The 25229-nt window shown below is 44.8% G+C and overlaps 1 protein-coding gene across 5 annotated transcripts in view; it reads left to right on the forward strand.

The window, feature by feature from the left end:
* stambpl1 (STAM binding protein-like 1) overlaps positions 1 to 25229 on the forward strand; it is a 63816-nt gene that overhangs the window by 21857 nt on the left and 16730 nt on the right. For all 5 annotated transcript variants that reach the window (XM_063071636.1, XM_063071633.1, XM_063071637.1 and 2 more), the window contains 3 exons: positions 16637 to 16854; positions 17000 to 17075; positions 20781 to 20876. In XM_063071636.1, coding sequence (XP_062927706.1) covers positions 16637 to 16854; positions 17000 to 17075; positions 20781 to 20876 — 390 coding nt within the window. The remainder of the gene's footprint in view (positions 1 to 16636; positions 16855 to 16999; positions 17076 to 20780; positions 20877 to 25229) is intronic.

Below are 25229 nucleotides of genomic sequence, written 5' to 3' on the forward strand. Positions count from 1 at the left end.
AATTTCTCAGCTTTTCCCCTTTGACACACTGCCTTCGTTTCTGTAGGTGCAGTAAATAGGCCAAGTTTGCAGGGGTTTTTTTTTGTGAATCACTTATGTGAAGGAGAGGCCTGCATACTCCAGAGGATGTCAGTCTCCTCAGGAAGTAGAGGCGACTCTAGCCCTTCTTGTACACAGCCTCTGTGTTGGTGCTCCACTCAAGTCTGTCAGCCAGGTGCACTCCCAGGTACCTGTAGGTTCTCACCACATCCACGTCCTCACCATCAATAGTAACAGGGAGTAGTGCAGGCTTGGTCTTCCTAAAGTCCATCACCATCTCCTTTGTCTTACTGATGTTGAGCTGTAGATGATTCAGCTTGTACCATTTGACAAAGTCCTCCACCAGGACCCTGTATTCATTCTCCCATCCTCCCTTTATACTCCCAACTATTGTTGAGTCATCAGAGAATTCCTGCAGATGACATGACTCTGTTGTATCTGAAGTCCGAGGTATGCAGGGTAAATATGAAGGGAGCCAGTACAGTCCCCTTTGGCACCCCAGCATTGCTTATAACGTGGAAAATATTTCTCCCTTTTTGTAACGCACAAAAATTGCTGGTGAACGCAGCAGGCCAGGCAGCATCTGTAGGAAGAGGTACATCGACTGTACCTCTTCCTAGAGATGCTGCCTGACCTGCTGCGTTCACTAGCAATTTTTATGTGTGTTGCTTGAAGTTCCAGCATCTTCAGATTTCCTCGTGTCTCTCTTTTTGTATTTCTTTTTCCCTCTGCTGGCTAGTTCTTGTCATCAGTCGTGTCAACTAGAAGATCAATCTTTTCAGTTAAGTTTATAACTTATTGGCTGAGTCATGAACAGAGTTATTTGTGAAAAGTGCAATCCAGTTGTGAAAGTCAGAAAAAGATTACAACATCTTATTGATTATACTAGTTGTACTAGACATCTTGGCACATGGCCAAGTGGTTAAGGCATTCATCTAGTGATCTGAAGGTCGCTAGTTCGAGCCTTGGCTGAGGCAGCGTGTTGTGTCCTAGAGCAAGGCACTTAACCACGCATTGCTCTGCGATGACACCGGTGCCAAGCTGTATGGGTCCTAATGCCCTTCCCTTGGACAACATCGGTGGCGTGGAGAGGGGAGACTTGCAGCATGGGCAACTGCCAGTCCTCCATACAACCTTGCCCAGGTCTGCGCCCTGGAAACATTCCAAGGCACAAATCCATGGTCTCATGAGACTAACGGATGCCTATAAATTAGACATTTTGAACTGCTTATACAGAATCAGAGTTGCATTGCTTGAAGAGGGATGGGCGCATTTGTTGTTCAGCAAAAGCAGAATGAATATTTCTATAAATTACTGAATTTACTACAGATAAGTCGGCCTTCAAGTCACTTGCACTAGTTAGTCTGGATGAATTAACGGGAAATACCCTTCTGTGTCGCCAGTGCTCAAACATTTATAGTTAAAATATCTCTGTCTGTGATAGTAAACGCACCAGGTTGGCATTCCGTCTCAGATGGAGTGCCTGTACTCCACACACAGGCCTCTTGGAGCCAAATACAGACTTCCACTGCGATGCAGTTCTGGGTGATTTTTTTTTTTGCCTCTGACTTTAATGTTTTATCTTGCACTTGGATCATAGAACGTAGAATTATACAGCACAGATCAGGTCTCTCGGCTCATGCTCTTATGTTAAACTCATTAAACTAGTAATTAAATGCCGAACTGAACTAATCCCTTCTGCCTATGGAGTCCTCAGCCCGCCATTCTCTGCACATTCATGTGTCTCTCTAAGAGCCTCTTACATGCCTCTATTGTATTTATCTCCTCTACCACAGCTGACGGTGCATTCCAGGCACCCACCACTCTTTATATAAAAAAAACTTACCCTGCACATCTCCTTTGAACTTACCCTTCTCATCTTAAATGCAAGCTCTCTAGTATTAGGCATTTCAACCCAGCGGGGAAAAAAGATGATACCAGATATCCATGAAGAGATGTACCACCCAGCCCTGGTCTGCTGCCTGCTCTGGATCTTTTCATTGCCAACTGCCGACGGAACATCAACTGTCTTGACTTCACCATCCCTCTCTCCAATTCCAACCTCACTCCTTCCATGTGCTCTGCTCTCCACTCCTCCCGTACTAATCCTAACCTTGCCATCAAACCTGCAGATAAGGGGGTGCTGTAGTAGTCTGGCGGACTGACCTCTACCTTGCTGAGGCCCAGCAACAACTCTCAGTCACTTCCTCTTACTTACCCCTCGAACAGGATCCCACTGAGGAGCACCAGGCCATTGTCTCCCACACCATCACTGATCTTATTAGCTCTGGTGATCTCCCATCCATTGCTACCAACCTCATAGTTCCTGCACCCCACACCTCCCGTTTCTATCTCCTACCCAAGATCTGCAAACCTGCCAATCCAGTTAGAACCATTATATAGCTTTTTGCTGACCCACTGAATGCATATCTGCATATCTCGACTCAATTTTATCCCCCTGGTTCAATCCTACATCCATGACACTTCACATGTTCTTGATTTTTTCAATGATTTCCAGTTTCCTGGCCCCGAGCATCGTACTTTCACCATGGATGTCCAGTCCCTATACACCTCCATCCCCCACCAAGAAGGTCTCAAAGCTCTCTGTTTCTTTCTGGACACCAGACCCATCCAGTTCCCCTCCACCACCACTCACCTCCATCTAACGGAACTGGTTCTCACTCTCAATAATTTCTCCTTTTGGCTCCTCCCACTTCCTTCAAAGAAAAGGTGTAGCCATGGGCACTCGCTTGTTTGTCGGCTGTGTAGAGCATTCTATGTTCCAAGTCTACACTGGTGTCACACTCTAACTTTTCCTATGCTACATCAACAAATGCATTGGCGCTGCTTCCTGTCCCCATGTGGAGCTCGTCAACTTCATCACCTTTGCCTCCAACTTCCCTGCCCTCAAATTTACCTGGTGCATTTCCAACACCTCCCTCCCATTTCTCGATGTCTCTGTCTCTGGAGACAGCTTATCTACTGATGTCTATTACAAACCTACAGACTCTCAAAGCTACCTGGACTATACCTCTTCCCACTCTGTTACTTGTAAAAATGCCATCCCCTTCTCTCAGTTCCTGTCTCCACCACATCTGCTCTCAGGATGAGGCTTTTCATTGCAGAATGACCTCCTCCTTCAAAGAAAGGGGCTTCCCTTCCTCCACCATCAACGCTGCCCTCAACCACATCTCTTCCAATTTGCGCATGTCTACCCTCGCCCCATCCTCCCGCCACCCCAGCAGGGATAGCGTTCCTCTTGTCCTTGCCTACCACCCCACTACACTCCGCGTCCAGCACACAATTCTCCATAACTTCCACCACCTCCATTGGGATCCCAACACTAAGCACATCTTTCTGCTTTCTGCAGGGATCGCTCCCTACGCAACTCCCTTGTCCATTCATCCCTGGCACTTATCTTTGCAAACGGAACAGGTGCTTCATCTGACCCTACACCCCCAGCCTCACTACCACTCAGGACTCCAAACAATGGTGACACTTCACCTGTGTGTCTGTTGGGGTCATGTATCTGGTGCTCCCAGTGTGACCTCCTGTATATCAGTGAGACCAGATGTAGATTGGGAGACCACTTCGCTGAGCACCTACGCTCCATTTTTTTGTTTTTATTTCAAAATATACTTTATTCAAAAATAAATATATACAATAAACCATTCAATAACTTTCCATCCTTTACATACGTTTCCATTAAACTCAGTATATATCCGTACTTATGGCCACCCCCGTGGCACTCCAGTTGTTGACCTTACCACATCATTGTTGAGGGGTATTCTCCCCACCACCCGACCCCTCCCACTCCCGCGGGTGAAGAAACCTATACCGTGGTCCTTCCCCACCGGGCCCTTGCGGTGCCAGGAAAAATGGGATCTCCCAGTGGCCACCTATTTTAATTCCACCTCCCATTCTGCTATGTCAATTCATGGCCTCCTTTACTGTCGCGATGAGGCCACACTCAGGTTACAGGAGCAACACCTGATATTCCGTCTGGGTAGCCTCCAACCTGATGTCATGACTTCCGGAATGTCCGGTAATGCCACTTCCCGCCTTTACTATTCCTCATCCCTATTTACCTCTCTCACCTTAGCTCTTCATCTGCCTATCACCTCAGTCTGGTGCTCCTCCTCCTTCTCTATCGCCTTCTGTCCTCTTCTGTCAGATTCTCCCTTCTCCAGCCCTGTATTTCTCTCACCAATCAACTTCCCAGCTCTTTACTTCCCTCCCGCCGCCCGGGTTTCACCTATCACCTTGTGTTTCTCCCTCCCATCCCCTCCCCCCCACCTTCTAACTTCGACTTCTCATCGTTTTTTTCTTCCAGTCCTGCTGAAGGGTTTTGACCCAAAGTATCGAGTGTACAGGTTTCTCCCGCCATCCGAAGGAAGAGCGTTCCTATGAAACGGTTCGTAAGCCGAAATGTCGTAAAGCGAAGAAGCAATTACCATTTATTTATATGGGAAAATTTTGTGAGCGTTCGCAGACCCAAAAATAACCTACCAAATCATGCCAAATAACACATAAAACCTAAAATAACAGTAACATATAGTAAAAGCAGGAATGATATGATAAATACACAGCCTATATAAAGTAGAAATACTTTTCCACAATCATTACTGACTGTTTTCCGTAGGGAAAATCTCACACAAGTGCCGTCGGCAGAAAATCTCATGCAAGCGCTGTTGGCAAGAACACTCTCCCTAGTAACGTTTAAGCTATGAAGTTGCCAAATCATACCAAATAACACGTGAAAATACACAGCCAATATAAAGTAGAAATAATGTATGTAGAGTGTAGTATCACTTACTGGAATTGGAACAGCTCTGAGCACACTGATGATGGTGTGTTAGGCTGAGTGGGAGTTTGGGTGGTGCATTGGCCCCCACCCTCCAGGCCGCCGACCGATACATTGCCGCGAAGCACGCAGGGCTCCAGCGGTAGCCGGAACACACCGCACATCTTTAAGAAAAAGCCGAAATAAACAAGCTAATTAATTAGGTGCCGCCCGACACGTAATTGTCGGCCCAGATCAATGCCGATTTCCAATTGCGTCGTCTCTGATCTGGGCCGACAATTACGTGTAGGCGGCACCTAATTAATTAGCATGTTTATTTCGGCTTTTTTCTTAAAGATGTGCTGTGTGCCTCCCGTCTACCTTTGCATTCTCCGCCAATCGGTATCTGTCCGTGGCTTGGGTGTTGGGGTGGTGGGACACTGGGGTGTCATCTCATCACCTGTTTCCATTAGAGCAGGCAGCTCATCTTCTATCTCTGCTCGCCTCGATGTCGAAGGTCGAGGTTCGTCGCCTGCTGTGGCTGATGTGGAAGGCTTGCTTGATTGCTGTGCCTCACGCATTTTTCTATCACACAGTTCTTTAATAAGGACTCAAACCATCCTGCAAATATCTCCTAAACCGACGTACCCTTTCAAAATTAAAGTCGTACTTTATCATTACTCATTTGGTTTCAATTGTTATCCTTTCCTCTCAGCTCTTCATCTGTCAGTTCTTGGTCATGGGATGCCAAAACCTCTTCAACATCATGTTCGTCAGCTTCCACAAGCCAAACTCACGTTGTCCTTACTTCATTCACCATGATCAAAACGCTTAAATATGTCTAGTTTTATGCTAAGTGTAACACCCTTACGAGCTCTTTCAGGCTTTACCGATACCTTAGAACTCATCTTGCAAACGGCTGCTCACAGGCACGTGTTAAAGCAATGCCGACGAGAATGCGGGGGAGAGCAGCTGCTCGGGGCGCGCTCTGCCTTTTATTGCGTGCTGAGTTTTTCGCGTGCTGATTTTTTATCATGCGCTGAATTTTTTTTCGTAGCAGTGAAAACACCTTCTGAAAGCGAAAACAGGGTACTAATGTAGGTCTTTCGTAGCAGTGAGGTTTCATAAAGCGAACGTTCGAAAAGCGGGGACACCTGTACTCTTTTTCCATAGATGCTGAGTTCCTCCAGTATTCTGTGCATGTTACCAGATATCCATTCTATCTATACCTCTCATAATCTGATTAAATTTTGTTCAAGCCTCCTCCACTCCAGAGAAGACAACCCAGTTTTGTCCAATCTTTCCTGACAATCTTCCCTCTCCATTCATTCTGGTAAACCTCTTCTACACCCTCTCCAAAGCCTCCACATACTTCCTGTAATGGAGTGACCAGAAATGAATGTGAGGGGGATCTGAGAGTGCGCACGTTGACAATGATGTTAAGAAGGCGTATGGTGTGTTGGCATTCATCAACAATAGGATTAAGTTCAAGAGTCGTGAGAAGAGAGTGCAGAGGAGATTTACAAGGATGTTGCCTGGATTGGAGAATAGTTTGTCTTATGAGAATAGGTTGACTGAACTTGGCCTTTTCTCCTTGGAGCAATGGAGGATGAGAAGTGACCTGATAGAGGTGCATAAGATGATGAGGGGCATTGATCGTGTGGATAGCCAGAGGTTTTTTCGCTGGGCTGAAATGGCTAACACGAGTGGGCATAGTTTTAAGGTGCTTGGAAATAGGTACCAAGGGGATGGCAGGGGTAAGTTTTTCATGCAGAGTGGTGGGTGTGTGGAATGCACTGCCAGTGGCGGTAGTGGAAGCAGATTACAATAGAGTCTTTTAAGAGCCTCTTGGATAGGTACATAGAGCTTGGAGAAATAGAGGACTATGCATTAGGGAAATTCTAGGCAGTTTCTAGAGTAGGTTACATGGTCGGCACAAAATTGTAGGCTGAAGGGCCTGTAATGTGCTGTGGATTTCTATGTTCTGTGAATGTAATACCTGTACTCCAGATTCAGCCTAACCAGACTTTCGATGAAGCTTTGAAAAGATATGAAATAACTGGAAAAAAGAAACAGAAGAAAATTTTAAATTTTATGGAAGGTCCCAACAACAATGTAATGTTGCTGTGTGATTCTTCAAAAGATATGCTGGCACCACTCAAAGTCAGTATTTCCTCACTGGGTGCATATCTTTCTTTATCAGATTCTGCTGGGTTTGTTTAGTCTCTTTGTATAATGTATATTAATTGTTTCGATGTAATCTACACTAGCCAACACTTGAAGCTGGTATCCTTGGTCTCAGCTCCAGAATTGGATAAAAGATGTTTAGATCATTGGGGCAAATACTGTACCCTTGCAGGCTGATGACATATTGGCTGTGCGTTTACTAACAGAGGATGTCTTGGTAGCTGGGCTAAAACTACTTTTCAAGTTGAGCAAACGAGAGAAAATGTACAGATGCTGGAAATCCAAGCAACACACACAGAATGTTGGAGGAACTCAGCAGGACAGGCAGCATCTGTGGGAAAAGTTGGGTAGTTAACCTGCATTTGAATTTCCATAATGGGGTGCTTTGATCATTTCAAAGCAAACGTTGGGTGAGTTTTTCATTCCAAATGGGATGGCCATGTGAGAGGATGAAATTGACAAGACTGTTGAGTAATTTGCTGTGAAATTACCATGTGGACAATAAACTGGAGCGCCACCTGCTGACCAAGCTTTGCACTTCATTCAGGAGGCAAGTGCGTAGGATTTAACGAGAAATGGTTTTAAATCATGTTTTTAGTGTCAGTGTTTAGTAAAGTGCATTTTTTAATAAGATATCTATATTCAGTAAAATGAATTATTAGGGCAGGGATTAAAATCCCTGGCTTTTTAGCCTGATACAGCTAAAAAGCGGAACTGCTTCCAAGATCAGTACAGTAAACAAGGATGTCTTAATGCATTTAGACAAACTATTGCTGCTTAAAATTGATGGAAGCAACTCTGACTGGACAGAAGTGCCCACAGAGGAAGTGTGGCTGTGGATCGGGATTAGAAGTGCGCTTTAGGAAATGAGGTTTTCACCTCCCAATACTGACTATCTTGCTGGCAAACGTACAGTCTCTGGTAAATAAAATCGACGATCTCAGAAATCAGAGGAACATTAGGAGCGCGTGTGTCCTTTGTTTCACGGAATCCTGGTTAACCCCTTCCATACTGGATGCAGCAATTCAGATTGATGGGTTTACTATACACTGTCAATATGGATCGATGGAGTCTCTCAAAAGCAGAGGTGGAGGAGTATGCCTCATGATCAACTCTTGGTGCACAAATATACTGTATCAGTGCTGTCCCAATTCTGCTCACAAGGCCTGGAATATCTAGCGGTTAAGTGCAGTCGTTTTTACCTACTACAGGAGTTCTCCGGGGTAATTTTGGTAGCAGTATACATTCCACCTCAGGCCAATGTCAATCAGGCTTGAGATAATCTGAGCAATGGGATCAACGTGCACGAAACAGCGCATCCTAACACCTTCACCATTGTTTTAGAAGATTTTAACCAGGCCTGTCTGAAAAAATCATTAATTAATTACCATCAACAGATCACTTGCAATACTAGAGGAAACAACGCATTGGACAATTGCTACTATGCTATTCCACGCCCTCACTTCGGGAAGTCTGATCACTCGGCTGTACTTCTACTCCCTGAGTATAGACAGAGACTGAAGTCTGCAGCACCAGTAGTGAGGACGAAGAAGGTATGGACAAGGGAAGCACAGGAGCGTCTCTACAGGACTGCTTTGAATCGGTGGACTGACTGTATTCAGGGATTCATGTTCGAACCTGGATGAGTATGCTGTTGTCGCTACGGACTTCATTAAAACCTGTGTGGATGAGTGTGTGCCTACAAAGACTTACTGTACATTCTCAAGCCAAAAGCCTTGGATGAACCAGGAGGTATGTCGTCTGCTGAAGGCTAGATCTGTGGCATTCAAATCTGGCAACCCAGGCCTGTAACAGGAAACCAGGTATGATTTGCAGAGGGCTATTTCAAGGGCAAAGAGACAATTTCGAATGAGGTTGGATGCAACATCGGATGCACGACAACTCTGGCAGGGCTTGCAAGACGTTAATTCCTATGAAGTGAAACCCAATAGCATGATTAGAAACATAGAAAACCAACAGCACAATACAGGCCCTTCAGCCCACAAAGCTGTGCCAAACATGCCCTTACCTTAGAAATTACCTAGGCTTACCTATAGTCCTCTACTTTTCTAAGCTCCAGGTACCTAATGGCAGCAATGCTTCACTACCAGATGAACTCAACGCTTTCTATGCCCACTTTGAAAGGGAGAATACAACTACAGCTGTGAAGATCCCTGCTGCGCCTGATGACCTAGTGGTCTGTCTCAGAGGGCGATGTCAGGCTGTCTTTTACCCTCGCAAGGTGGAAGGTCCCGATGGAGTACCTGGTAAGGCTCTGAAAACCTGTACCAACCAACTGGCGGGAGTATTCAAGGACATTTTCAACCTCTCGCTGCTATGGGTGGAAGTTCCCTCTTGCTTCAAAATGGCAACAATTATACCAGTGCCTAAAACGAATAACGTTACCTGCCTTAATGACTATCACCCAGTAGGACTCACATCGACAGTGATGAAATGCTTTGAGAGGTTGGTCATGACTAGACTGAACTCCTGCATCAGCAAGAATCTGGACCTGGTACAATTTGCCTATCACCACAATAGGTCAACGCCAGATGCAATCTCAGTGGCTCTCCACACGGCTGTAGATCACCTGGACAACACAAACATCTATGTCAGGATGCTGCTCATCGACTATAGCTCAGCATTTAATACCTTCATTCCCACAATCCTGATTGAGAAGTTGGAGAATCTGGGCCTCTGTACCTCCCTCAGCAATTGGATCCTCGATTTCCTAATCGGAAGACGACAATCAGTGCCGATTGGTGATAAAATATCCTCCTCGCTGACAATCAACATTGGTGCACCTCAGGGGTGTGTGCTTAGCCCACTGTTCTACTCTTTATATATCCATGACTCTGTGGCTAGGCATAGCTGAAATGAAGAAGAAAGCTCATAACTCTCAGTTGAATCATCGGGACACCGTCGTGGTGGCGTTTCTGTAGCAGGCTTCCTTGTTTTCACGAGGCTGAGTTGCTAGCTCGACGCTCAACCCAGCACAGATGGAAAGCGTGCAAAGGAGCCGGCTGGGTTCGAACTCGGGAGCCTTCGCTCCGAAGTCTGGCGCTGTTGCCACTGCGCCACCAGCCGGCATATTAGGTTAGATTAGATTAGATTCAACTTTATTGTCATTGTGCTGAGTACAGATGCAAAGCCAATGAAATGCAGTTAACATCTGACCAGAAATGCAAAGAATAGTGCTATTTACAAAATAACTGCGAATAAACAGTAAGTGCTACAGCATACAAATATAAAAGTACTGAGATGGTACAATATGGGTGCAATACTGCTTAGCGCTGTGATGAGAGGTTCAGCAGGGTCACAGCCTCAGGGAAGAAGCTCTTCCTGTACCTGCTGGTGCGGGAGTGGAGGCTCCTGTAGCGCCTACCGGATGGGAGGAGAGTAAAATGTCCATGGTTAGGGTGAGAAGCATCCTTGATAATGCTTTTCACCCTGCCCAGGCAGCATTTATGGTAGATATTCTCAATGGTGGGCAATTAGGTACCGATAATCCGCTGGGCAGTTTTCACCATGCACTTGAGTGCTTTGCACTAACAGTAGTAGTGAGGTCGGAGATGGTATTAAACAGGAAATTAGAAATGTGTGCAATAAAGGAACAGCAGTTATAATGGGTGACTTCAATCTACATGTAGATTGGGTGAACCAAATTGGTAAAGGTGCTGAGGAAGAGGATTTCTTGGAATGTATGCGGGATGGTTTTTTGAACCAACATGTCGAGGAACCAACTAGAGAGCAGGCTATTCTGGACTGGGTTTTGAGCAATGAGGAAGGGTTAATTAGCAATCTTGTCGTGAGAGGCCCCTTGGGTAAGAGTAACCATAATATGGTGAAATTCTTCATTAAGATGGAGAGTGACATAGTTAATTCAGAAACAAAGGTTCTGAACTTAAAGAGGGGTAACTTTGAAGGTATGAGACGTGAATTAGCTAAGATAGACTGGCAAATGACACTTAAAGGATTGACGGTGGATATGCAATGGCAAGCATTTAAAGATTGCATGGATGAACTACAACAATTGTTCATCCCAGTTTGGCAAAAGAATAAATCAAGGAAGGTAGTGCACCCGTGGCTGACAAGAGAAATTAGAGATAGTATCAATTCCAAAGAAGAAGCATACAAATTAGCCAGAAAAAGTGGCTCACCTGAGGACTGGGAGAAATTCAGAGTTCAGCAGAGGAGGACAAAGGGCTTAATTAGGAAGGGGAGAAAAGATTATGAGAGAAAACTGGCAGAGAACATAAAATCTGACTGTAAAAGCTTTTATAGATATGTAAAAAGGAAAAGACTGGTAAAGACAAATGTAGGTCCCCTACAGACAGAAACAGGTGAATTGATTATGGGGAGCAAGGACATGGCAGACCACTTGAATAATTACTTTGGTTCTGTCTTCACTAAGGAGGACATAAATAATCTTCCAGAAATAGTAGAGGACAGAGGGTCCAGTGAGATGGAGGAACTGAGCGAAATACATGTTAGTAGGGAAGTGGTGTTAGGTAAATTGAAGGGATTAAAGGCAGATAAATCCCCAGGGCCAGATGGTCTGCATCCCAGAGTGCTTAAGGAAGTAGCCCAAGAAATAGTGGATGCATTAGTGATAATTTTTCAAAACTCGTTAGATTCTGGACTAGTTCCTGAGGATTGGAGGGTGGCTAATGTAACCCCACTTTTTAAAAAAGGAGGGAGAGAGAAACCGGGGAATTATAGACCGGTTAGCCTAACCTCGGTGGTGGGGAAACTGCTGGAGTCAGTTATCAAAGATGTGATAACAGCACATTTGGAAAGCGGTGAAATCATTGGAAAAAGTCAGCATGGATTTGTGAAAGGAAAATCATGTCTGACGAATCTCATAGAATTTTTTGAGGATGTAACTAGTAGAGTGGATAGGGGAGAACCAGTGGATGTGGTATATTTGGATTTTCAAAAGGCTTTTGACAAGGTCCCGCACAGGAGATTAGTGTGCAATCTTAAAGCACATGGTGTTGGGGGTAAGGTATTGATGTGGATAGAGAATTGGTTAGCAGACAGGAAGCAAAGAGTGGGAATAAACGGGACCTTTTCAGAATGGCAGGCAGTGACTAGTGGGGTACCGCAAGGCTCAGTGCTGTGACCCCAGTTGTTTACAATATATATTAATGACTTGGATGAGGGAATTAAATGCAGCATCTCCAAGTTTGCAGATGACACGAAGCTGGGCGGCAGTGTTAGCTGTGAGGAGGATGCTAAGAGGATGTAGGGTGACTTGGATAGGTTGGGTGAGTGGGCAAATTCATGGCAGATGCAATTTAATGTGGATAAATGTGAAGTTATCCACTTTGGTGGCAAAAATAGGAAAACAGATTATTATCTGAATGGTGGCCAATTAAGAAAAGGGGAGGTGCAATGAGACCTGGGTGTCATTATACACCAGTCATTGAAAGTGGGCATGCAGGTACAGCAGGCGGTGAAAAAGGCGAATGGTATGCTGGCATTTATAGCGAGAGGATTTGAGTACAGGAGCAGGGAGGTACTACTGCAGTTGTACAAGGCCTTGGTGAGACCACACCTGGAGTATTGTGTGCAGTTTTGGTCCCCTAATCTGAGGAAAGACATCCTTGCCATAGAGAGAGTACAAAGAAGGTTCACCAGATTGATTCCTGGGATGGCAGGACTTTCATATGAAGAAAGACTGGATGAACTAGGCTTGTACTCATTGGAATTTAGAAGATTGAGGGGGGATCTGATTGAAACGTATAAAATCCTAAAGGGATTGGACAGGCTAGATGCAGGAAGATTGTTCCCGATGTTGGTGAAGTCCAGAATGAGGGGTCACAGTTTGAGGATAAGGGGGAAGCCTTTTAGGACTGAGATTATGAAAAACTTCTTCACACAGAGAGTGGTGAATCTGTGGAATTCTCTGCCACAGGAAACAGTTGAGGCCAGTTCATTGGCTATATTTAAGAGGGAGTTAGATATGGCCCTTGTGGCTATGGGGATCAGGGGGTATGGAGGGAAGGCTGGTGCAGGGTTCTGAGTTGGATGATCAGCCATTATCATAATAAATGGCGGTGCAGGCTCGAAGGGCCGAATGGCCTACTCCACCTGTTTTCTATGTTTCTATGTTTGCGGTCCGATACGGGTCACTTGCTATACCACACTGAGATGCAGTTGGTGAGTATGCTCTCAATGGTACAGTGGTAAAAGTCCGTCAGTATCCTGGGACAGAGGTGAGCTTTCTTCATGCTCCGCAGGAAATAAAGGCGCTGTTGTGCCTTTTTGATCAGGATGGAGTTCAGGGACCAGGTAAGATCCTCGGAAATGTGGACACCAAGGAATTTGAAGCTTGATACACACTCCACTACAGCTCCGTTGATGTAGATGGGGACATGAGTGTGGCTCCTCGCACGCCTGAAATCCACAATACTCTCCTTGGTCTTCTGGGTGTTAAGGGCCAAGTTGTTGGCACACCACGTGGCCAGTTGCTGGACCTCATCCCTATAGGCCATCTCGTCATCCCCTCTGATATAGCTCAAATATCAACTATAAATTTGCTAATGATATAACCATTGTTGGTAGAATCTCAGGCGGTGACGAGAGGGCGTACAGGAGTGAGATATGCCAACTAGTGGAGTGGTGCCGCAGCAACAACCTGGCACTCAACGTCAGTAAGACGAAAGAGCTGATTGTGGACTTCAGGAAGGGTGAGACGAAGGAACACATACCAATACTCATGGAGAGAGTGAGCAGTTTCAAGTTCCAGTGTGTCAAGATCTCTGAGGATCTAACCTGGTCCCAACGTATCGATGCAGTTATAAAGAAGGCAAGACAGTGTCTAAACTTTATTAGGAGTTTGAAGAGATTGGGTATGTCAACAAATACACTCAAAAGCTTCTATAGATGTACCGTGGAGAGCATTCTGACAGGCTGCATCACTGTCTGGTATAGAGGGGGTGAAGGGCTGCTATACAGGACCAAAAGAAGCTGCAGAGGGTCGTAAATTTAGTCAGCTCCATTTTGGGTACTAGCCTGCAAAGTACCCAGGACATCTTCAGGGAGCGGTGTCTCAAAAAGACAGCGTCCATTATTAAGGACCTCCAGCACCCAGGGCATGCCCTTTTCTCACTGTTACCATTAGGTAGGAGATACAGAAGCCTGAAGGCACACACTCAGTGATTCAGTAACATCTTCTCCTCTCCATCCGATTCCTAAATGGATATTGAACCCTTGGACACTACCTCACTTTTTTTTTAATATATCGTTTAGGTTGACCTTCACTAATCCGGCACCATTGGGACCTGAGGAGTGCCGGATTAGTGAAAATGCTGAATTACAGAAGGATCACATTAAGCATAATCAGTGCGGGATTAGAAAAGGAACCGAATTACAGGTAGTCGGATTAGTGAAGGTCGACCTGTATTTTTGTTTTTTTTGCCAGATTTTTAATATATAGATAGATAGACATACTTTATTGATCCCGAGGGAAATTTGGTTTCTTTACAGTTGCACCAACCAAGAATAGAGTATAAATATAGCAATATAAAACAATAAATAATTAAATAATAATATGTAAATTATGCCAGATGGAAATAAGTCCAGAACCAGCTTATCAGCTCAGGGTGTCTGACCCTCCAAGGGAGGAGTTGTAAAGTTTGATGGCCACAAGCAGGAATGACTTCCTATGACGCTCTGTGTTGCATCTCGGTGGAATGAGTCTCTGGCTGAATGTACTCCTGTGCCCAACCAGTACATTATGTAGTGGATGGGAGACGTTGTCCAAGATGGCATGCAATTTGGACAGCATCCTCTTTTCAGACGCCACAGTCAGAGAGTCCAGTTCCATCCCCACAACATCACTGGCCTTACGAATGAGTTTGTTGATTCTGTTGGTGTCTGCTCCCCTCAGTCTGCTGCCCGAGCACACAACAGCAAACATGATCGCACTGGCCACCACAGACTCATAGAACATCCTCAGCATCGTCCGGCAGATGTTAAAGGACCTCAGTCTCCTCAGGAAATAGAGACGGCTCTGACCCTTCTTGTAGACAGCATCTGTGTTCTTTGACCAGTCCATTTTATTATCAATTCATATCCCCAGGTATCTGTAATCTTCCACCATGTCCACACTGACCCCCTGGATGGAAACAGGGGTCACCAGTACCTTAGCTCTCCTCAGGTCTACCACCAGCTCCTTAATCTTTTTCACATTAAGCTGCAGATAATTCTGCTCACACCATGTGACAAAGTTTCCTACTGTAGCCCTGTACTCAACCTCATCTCCCTTGCTGATGCATCCAACTATGGCAGAGTCATCAGAAAACTTCTGAAGATGACAAGACTCTGTGCAGTAGTTGAAGTCCAAGGTGTAAATGGTGAAGAGAAAGGGAGACAAGACAGTCCCCTGTGGAGCCCCGGTGCTGCTGATCACTCTGTCGGACACACAGTGTTGCAAGCACACGTACTGTGGTCTGCCAGTCAGGTAATCAATAATCCATGATATCAGGGAAGCATCCACCTGCATCGCTGTCAGCTTCTCCCCCAGCAGAGCAGGGCGGATGGTATTGAACGCGCTGGAGATGTCAAAAAACATGACCCTCACAGTGCTCGCTGGCTTGTCTAGGTGGGCGTAGACATGGTGCAGCAGGTAGACGATGGCATCCTCAACTCCTGTTGGGGGCTGGTAGGTGAACTGGAGGGGATCTAAGTGTGACCTGACCATAGGCTGGAGCTGCTCCAGAACAAGTCTCTCCAGGGTCTTCATGATGTGGGAGGTCAATGCCACCGGTCTGTAGTCATTGAGGCCACTGGGGCGTGGCGTCTTTGGCACAGGGATGAGGCAGGACGTCTTCCACGGCACAGGAACCCTCTGGAGACTCAGGCTCAGGTTGAAGACATGGCAAAGTACTCCACATAGCTGAGGGGCACAGGCTTTGAGCACCCTGGTACTGACACCATCCGGTCCTGCAGCCTTGCTTGGGTTGAGACGTTTCAGCTGTCTTCTCACTTGTTCAGCTGTGAAGCCCACCATGGTGGTTTCGTGTGGGGAAGGGGTATAGTCATGAGAGCAGGGTGGGGGAATGTGAGGAGGGGTAGGAGGGGAGAGTGAAATATGTGTTGGTTGGGGGCCGACAACAGATGAATCATGTGGGGGGATGGGCAGGGGCCACAATGTCAAATCTGTTAAAGAACAGGTTAAGTTCATTGGCCCTGTCCACACTGCCTTCAGCTCCTCTGTTGTTAGTTTGCCGGAACCCAGTGATGGTCCTCATCCCTCTCCAGACCTCTGTCATGTTGGTCTGCTGGAGTTTCCACTCAAGCTTCCTCCTGTACCTGTCTTTAGCCTCCCTGATCCTGGCTTTCAGGTCACTCTGTATTGTCCTCAATACATGTATACTGTATAGAGTATACTGAATAAGATTTATTTATTATTATTATTTTATTTCTTTCTTCTATATTATGTATTGCATTGAACTGCTGCTGCTAAGTTAACAAACTTCCCGTCACATGCTGGTGATAATAAACCTGATTTTCATTCTGATAAGATTAAAATGTCTAAATTATTTTAGATTTCAAGAGTTTTTATTAGAAGTGTCTATTTAGCAATTCCTCACTAAAAGAATGTTAATTGTTCCACAGAAAAAACTGTCTGTTGCCCCCAGCCACATGGATGTCACCCTAACTCCACAAGAGCGAGTGAGGGCCCTCACCAAAATGGGATGTAATGTAGAGATCAGTGAGGTCGTTACTCCCCGTCGCTACTTTCGATCTGGAGTGGAGATGGTCCAGATGGCGTCTGTCTACTTGGAAGAAGGAAACCTTGAAAATGCCTTTGTCCTTTATAACAAGTTTATAACGTAAGAAACATTTTACTGAAACCCTTGCCGTTAATTATTGTGCAAACTGTGATTGAAAGAAGATTATAAGATAACTTGGTTTATTGTACTGTAAAAGTGGAGGGCTCTGCAGTCATCGTAATGACATATTGCTTTGTTTTTACAGTTTGTTTGTCGAGAAATTGCCAAAGCATCGGGATTACCAATCATGTGCAATTCCAGAAAAGCAGGATATTCTGAAAGTATGTATGCTGCTTCATCAACAATGTGATTATGGTGTCAATTAGAATGCAGAGGCTGTATGTTCCTTTGCAAACCATGTCTATAACCTTGAGTGTGAGCTCAACGTTTTTCTATCACAGTCAACACATATACCAGCACTCAGAAAAGGTTGAGTGAGCGAGGACTTTTTTCTTTGGAGTGAAGGAGGGTGAGAGGTGACTTGATAGAGGTGTACAAGGTGATAAGAGGCATAGATCGAGTGGATAGCCAGCACCTTTTTCCAGGGGCAGAAATGGCTAATACGAGTGGGCGTAACTCTAAGGTGATGGGGAGAAGTACAGGGTGGGATGCCAGAGGTAGGTGTAGGAGCCATGTACCTATCTTTGTATTTTGTGTTGTGTGTTTATTAATGTTTATTACGGTAGTTAGTCATATGAGTGTGGGCACATAGAAGCAAGGAGTTTATTTAAATTTTGATGATTTGTCTTGTGTTCAGTTGAACTAAGGGAGTGAGCTCGGGTGAAACCTTTTTGTTGAGCGCTGAGTTACATTTAAAGTAGCTTTTTGCTGGAGTTCACTTAATTACGTTGAAGCAAACTTGATTATATTTAATATGCTAAGACTATTTTTTTGTCGCTAGTTTTAGTTTCATTTAATTTTTATTGCTTCAAGATTGATTGAGTTGCTAGTTTCTTAATAATGATCGAATGTATTCTTCGATTTTGGAGCATTATAATTGGATTGGAGTGTATCATACAGAATCAGCACCCCCTCTTCACCATGCTTAATAATTATAATAGCAATCATAAGTAATTTATTGATCCCGAGTGGGAAATTCTTTCGTTACAGCAGCAACGTTTAAAAACACACTTAGAGTGCAAACTCAACTAATGGTAAAGTACAGAGTAATAATATACGCACTAATAATTTACCAATGTGCAATAATAATGAACGAAATAAAGCAGAGACTATTGTACTATGATGTGTGTTCTCCTGTCGCACAGAGTTTAGTCTCTAAGCGGTGTTGGTTTGATTGAGTAGCAGCTACAATAGGTTTTATACATAGAGTGATGGGTGTGTGGAACGTGCTGCCAGGCATGGTGGTAGAGGTGGATACTTAGGGACATTTAAAAGACTCTTAGCTGGGCACATGGATGAAAGAAAAATTGAGGGAAGCATTAGAATGATCTTGGAGTCGGTTAAAATGTCAGCACAAAATCGTGGGCTTAGGGGCCAGTACTGTTCTGTAGTCCACGTTCTACAGACCCTTTTCAAGTTAGTTTATGATTAGGGCAACAGGTTAATGCACATGTGCTTTTAATGCCGCCATGGAGAGAGCTAATGTAATGGCTGATGTTAGCATTCAGACTCGGATGCTCTGAATGGGAAATCCGGTCTTGCGACACTGAACCTGTGAGGACGTTTGGTGCCTGTGCCAGATGTTTACAAGGCTTGTAGACATGAACATTCATCTCTGAGCCAGAAAGGTTTTAAGTCCAGGTTCTAATCCAGAAGGTTGAGCTTAAAATGTTGGCTGCCTCTCCCAGTTAACGTTAAGGGAGTGATGCACAGATGGAGAACGTCATCTTGTAGAGGTATTATGAAAATAAGTTCTATTTTCAGTTCAGGTGGAATTAAAAGGTCCTGAAGGACAGGAAGAATTGCATATTTTCATTATTTTTTTTTTACATTTTCCACAATATAAAATTAAACAAGCTTCCGTCAATTTCATCAGATTCAGTCGCCTGCTTGTTTCTGTATAACCAGTGCAGTCCCACACGCCGATCACTTCCTAGTTCTCCAGCCAGCCACTTAAACGAGGGCTCATTAGCTAATTAAGCAAATGGCACTGTCTTTTGGATGAAGGACCTGGGGGAAATCCATGTGCTCATGGGGAGAACGTGCAAATTTCTTACTGACAGGACTGGAGGTCAGGATTGAAACCAGGTTACTGGATTAATGAGAGCCTTCCAGTGCTTAAATTGGCTGCTTTATTTCAGATACTACAACAATGACTACATGTCAAAATATCTCATTTGTTTTAAATTTAGAAACACTGCAAAAAGTTATTTTTTGATGAACAAATCATCTGTCTCTTAAGCTAAAACAACAAAGCTGCGAGCTTTCTTTAGGTTGTAGTCCGGACTGATTTTTATGCCCCAACAGGTCAGCCAGCATCTGTGGAAAAGAGTAAACAGTCAGTGTGGGGCTGAGACCCTCCACCAGTCCTGATGAAGGGTCTCAGCCCGAAACTTCGACCGTTTATTCTGTTCCATAGATGCTGTCTGACCTGCTGAGTTTCTCCAGCATTTTGTGCTTGTTGCTTTTGATTTCCAGCATCTGCAGATATTCTTGTCTTTGTGACTTTTGTGTCTGATCCAAATCTGCAGTTTATTTTTATCCGTTGTGTCGCAGTAGTGGTTACTTACCACTTCCCTCTCACATCAAGATATCCACCAGGTGATGACTGTTACTGTTCATTTATTTGCTAGTTGGTCAATACATGAACTGGCTACGTATCCCTATTGCAGTTGGCTGGGAAATCGTGCCATATCCAGTCAGCAAACCCTGCAGACCAGTTGAGCTGCTGCTGGTCATGTTTTGAGGTCGTATGTTTGCTTTCAGGGCCTGTCTCCTTCATTAACAAAAAGGATGCACTTCCTGTGGCAGTTGATACAATTACAACTTCCCCAGAATATATTGATGCAATTCTACACTGTCATCATTGGGAGCATCCTGACATCTGCCATTACTGTCTGATTCGATGCAGCACCCTCTCACAATGTACGAAAACTACAGTGAACTGTGGACTTGTATGTGTCCAGGAAAAATCATTGTGGACCCTACACACCAAGCAAACTGCCTTTTCCAAAAGCTCCCTTCTGGGAAATGTTACTAGTCAGTAAAACAAAAACTTCATGTCACCTTGAATGTTTCTCCCTCAGGCAGTTAATTGGATCAATCATTTTAGTTAGGCACCCTTCCCTCCTCTGCCTATTAACTCAGTCACTGCACGGTGCTGTTAGCACTTTACACCACTCTTCATAATGCTGTTTACATTGTAAATACATGCTGGTGTTTAAGTACTTGTGCACATTTTGTTCCATATCCACACTATAACTTCTCAGTTGCTTTTATATAATTCTTTATAATTGTTGAACGTTGTTGTTCATTGCCTGTCACACCAGCACACCACAGCAAATTCTTAATATATGTAAATATATATGGTGAATAAAGGTGATCCTAGAGTTACCATGACACCAAAGGAAGTCAGTAGACCCATCGGTCCATGCTGACTCTCAGCGCAAAATACCTGCGGTCCCATCCATCCGGCCCTTGCTTGTCTGTGACTTTTCTCACTCAAAATGCTGATCAGTTTCTCTTCAGTCACTTCCCTACACTGGGTAGTTTACAGCCAATAAACTCGTGTGTCCGTCTCTTGGGGTGTGGGAGGAATCCAGTGATTGAAAACCCAGTCACAGGCAAACTCCACATGGAGAGCAGTAGAGGCCAGGATCAAACCTGGGTCCTAGGAGCGGTGGACTCAGTGCCACCGTGCCCTGTGGCCATTTAAAATGCATTCAATTGAAAGCTGCACCTTGTAGGGCGTGAAAATGCCCGACGCAGGCCTCTCATGGTCCCCCTCCCCCAATTGAAAGTGATTGTATTAATTTTTAGTTTATTTTTATCAGAAAAATAATATCAATTTATTTGTTTAATCCAAGAAATTAAAGGAGGTTGCATTTCCAAGGGCAGAGGAGTTGAAAGCACAGCTTATTGCCAAATATGATGCTGAATACAAAGAATTTATGACTGCTCAGGTAAATTAAGAGTTTAATTTTTTCTTGCCTGCTGGTAATCTGTCCCTCTGTGGTTGGGACTGCCATCTCGCTCATTCGCTCAGTGTCTCTGCTGGTTGCTGGAGGTACTGTGGGTATTTGCGTGGTTTGTTTTTCTCTTTTTAGCAGCTCCTGCAGATCTAGTGCAGTCATTTGGTTTGTCAAATTACAGGGAACTTCTTCAGGTTACCACATCAATATTTATCCCTCAAGAACACCCAAAGCTGCTCGTCTCTGTGTGACCACATTACTGTTTGTGGTATTTAGCCCTTCACAAGCTGTACATTCTAAGTTTTACATCAGCTGTAATTTGCTTTTGGCTACATTTGCATTCCTTCGAGCACCAAGGAGACAAACAATAGGTCACATTGTAAACAGAAGATCAGATCTATAATATCATACCACTGATCCTTTGCAGTAAACTCTCTTGTAGAGCTCTCTGCCAGGATAACAGTTTATGAATGTTCTCTAGCATTATATTAAAAAAAAAAGTAAGTTTTGGGTCTTCGTACCACATTGCATCAGGGTGCCTGCAGAACTGAACATTTGTCAGCCTTGGAAGGAGTCACACGTGCATATTTTATGTTTTGGGTGGGGCTCAGTAACCTCACTTTATGCATGTTTATTTTGAATGATTGTGCCTTTGCCTTGTGCTTCCCTGCCTTTCCTCCTTGTCCCCCCCCCCCACCCAACTCCCTACGACTGAATGCACAACCCTTTCACAATCTCAGGATGTCTCGAAGCACTAATGACAAACCTCTGAAGTGTAGGCAGTATTGTAGATTAGAGATTAAAGCAATGGTAATACAGAGCTGACAGCCTCTTAAACAAAAATCATCAATTCTTTTTGTGGGGTTTTAAAATATGCAAATAATTATATGCAGTCATGCCTCTCCAAATACCCAAAATGATTCTACACCTTCCGCTCCAACGTCTCTTCTTTCTAAGGATTTGATTTAAATTTTTACCAACAAGACCACCCCATCCCCTCTGCCTACCTACCTGGCCTTTCTATACAATGTGTATCTTTGGATGTTAAGCTCCCAACTACGATCGCGTTTTCAGCTATGACTAGTGATGTTCACAATGTCATACTTACCAATCTAACTGTGCTTCGAGATCATCTACCTTATTCCATACACTGTGTGCATTCAAATATAAGACCTTCGGTCCTGCATTCGTCACCCTTTTCGATTTTACCCCCATGTTGCACTCATTCCACTGACTGGAATTTTGCTCTGACATCTGCCTGTCCTTCCCCACAATCTCACTACACACTGCATCTACTTGGACACCAACTGCCCCATCCCTAGCCCCAACTCTCTGGATCCCATCCCCCTGCCAACTTAGTCTAAATGTTACCCAACAGCTGTAGCAAACGTGCCCGGTGAGTTGTTTATTATGTCTCCCCGCTCGCTGGAAAATGGAGGCACTTTTTCCCTTATTAGGGAGAGAGAGGATCTGTGGTATGTCGAACACTGGGAGACGTGAAGTCTTTGGGGTGACTGCAAGACTGTGTCTTTGCTATTGCCTAGCTCACGCTTGAGTGCTCGGTGGCGGTGCGGAGGCTTGCCTTTTTTGCCGGTGGGGGGAGAGGGGATTGTTGCTTGCTGCTGCTTATGCACGGGAGGGAGGAGATGCGGGGGAACTTTGCGAGGGAGGGGAGCTGGACGTTTAACTGTCGCTCATTCTTTGGGGCACTTCTCTGTTTTCGTGGATGTTTGTGAAGAAAAAGTATTTCAGGATGTATATTGTATACATTTCTCTGACATTAAATTGAACCTTTGAACAAGGATATTGGTCCCCCTCGGGTTCAGGATTAACTCATCCTTTTTGTACAGGTCAACCCTTCCCCAGAAGAGACCCCAGTGTTTCAGAAATCTGAACCCCTGCCCCCTGCACCAATGTCTCAGCCACACATTCATTGTATTCTTACTCTCATTGGCGCATGGCTTTGACAGCAATCCAGAGATTACTCCTGATTTTCAGCTTTCTGTCTACCTCCCTACATTCTCTCTTCAGGACCTGCTACCATTTCCTACCTCTGTTCTTGATAGCAATTTGTACCACAACTTCCGGCTAGTCTCCTTCCCCTTTAGAGTGCAGTGGACCCGATCTGAGACATCCCTGACCCTGGCACGTGAGAGGTAAAATACCACCTAGGTGTCTTTTTCATGTCCACAGAATCTCCTGTCTGCTCCTCTAACTATGGGATCCCGTATCAGCACTGCACGCCTCTTCTCCTCCGCTCCTTAGTCACAGAACCAGATTCAATGCCAGAGAGCTGATAGCTGTGGCTTCCCCCAGCAGGTCGTCCTCCCCAACATTATCTAAAGTGGTATACTTGTTATTGAGGGTATGACCACAAGGGTTCTCTGCACTGACCACCTATTCCTTTTCCCTCTCCTGACAGTCACCTAGGTACTTGCCTCCTGTAACTTAGCAGCTCGGTGCACTTCATGCAGATGTAGTTATCAGGGAGAATGGCCCTCTTTGGCAGATGGGATAGAACCTGCCTTGTCCTGGTCCTGTGTGTTCACACAAGTACTGATCCTAGGTTTCTGTTTCATCACCAAATAGTATCATCTTTCCTGCTTTCCACAGGGTATCTTTCCCTCTCCCTCACCACCTCCCCGACTCCCTTGTCAGTTCATAGCTGCCTGCAGTCTCCCTCCTGTCACTTATCCCTGCAGGCGGGTTAAGTGTTACACCTGTTCCTTCACTCTGTCCTTCTCCACTGTTCAGGCCCTGAACAGGCCTCCAGCTCAGATGACACTTGCGATCATCATCTGTATCTGGTGTTCCTAGTGTGGCCTCCTCTACATCAGTGTCACCTAATGTAGATAGGGGGACTGCTTCGTTGAACATCTTTTTCTCTGACAGTCACAAGTGGCGTGTTTTCCCAGTAGCCACCCATTTTAATCCTACTTCCCGTTCCCATTCTGGCATGTCAGTCCATGGCCTTCTCTGTTACCACAATGAGGCTGCTCAGTTTGGAGGAGCAGCACCTCATATTCAATTTCTCTTAACTTCTGGTAATTTATTTCTCCTTCCCCTTCTCTCTTTTTCTATTCCCCATTCTGACCCCCCTCCCACCTCTTCTTTTCCTCACCTGAATATCACCACCTCTGGTGCCCCTCCTCCTTCCCTTTCTCCTATGGTCTGCGCTTCTATCAGATTCCTCCTCCTTCAGCCCTTCACCTCTTCCACCTATCACCTTTCAGCTTAGTATTTCATATCCCCTCCCCGCCCACCTACCTTCATCCTGCACCTGGTTCACCTATCATTTGCTAACTTGTACTCCTTCTCCCCCCCCCCCCCATTCTGGCTTCTGCCTGTTGCTTTTCCAGTCCTATGAAGGGTCTTAGCCTGAAACATTGGTTGTTCATTCCTCTCCGTAGATGCTGTCCGACCTGCTGAGTTTCCCAGCATTTTGTGTGCGTTGCTCAAGTTTTTCAGCATTTGCAGAATCTCTTGTGCCTAAGGGCTTTTAAAAATTATTTTTATAATGCTTTTAAGTGGATGGAGTGAGATCTCACAGGGATGCCAGGGTCTGCTCAGATTTTTCATTTTTATCCTATTTTGAGTTGTTTTGACTGGAATACACAGCTCCCTCTGGTGTCCTGATGCACAGTTTCATGGCAACATCCCTGACTACACAGTCCATCAGGCTGATAAGCTGTCTACTGTGTTGGTTACTGATCTAGCTAGCTTCCTAGATTACTATCTCCTCCATAATAATTCAAGAGCTCCTGCATTCCAGTTAAACTACATCATAATATAGTGGTATCAACTACCCCCAACCAGAAGTCATATCACCTTGGCTCAATAAAACACTCTGTTCCCCTTTAATCTACTAATCTATCATGCCATGTATTAAATAGCTACTAGATCAGATAGCAGAGGATCTTCCCGTCGTGAGTCATGTTGCCGACTTACGTCACGAACACTGTAGTTCCAACTTGTGCCATATACCAATATCATTTGAAAAGTGAAACCCAACACTGAAATATTTCCCATTTAACTTTTTTAGAATGATAGTTATTGGAAAAGATGTCCCTGCACATTCCTATCTGAGGCACACATAAACTAAATAGTGTTTCCAACTGTTTTCCCAATAATCTATTTAGGAAGATGGACTAAAATCCCACAAGGGGACTGAGACCTGTGCAGATTTCTCAGCTTTTTTTGCCCCCCTGTATTGATTGGAAGCTCGGGATCACTCTCAAGTCGAGACACTTCTTTTATTAAAACACCACTGAATGGTATCACAGCAAACACAGATGTACTTTGCTGCAGGGTTGATAACTTTGCTGCTAAGTAAGTTTCCTCTTG

The sequence above is a fragment of the Mobula hypostoma genome, chromosome 19 (assembly GCF_963921235.1).
Source record: "Mobula hypostoma chromosome 19, sMobHyp1.1, whole genome shotgun sequence".
NCBI classification, from domain to species: domain Eukaryota; kingdom Metazoa; phylum Chordata; class Chondrichthyes; order Myliobatiformes; family Myliobatidae; genus Mobula; species Mobula hypostoma.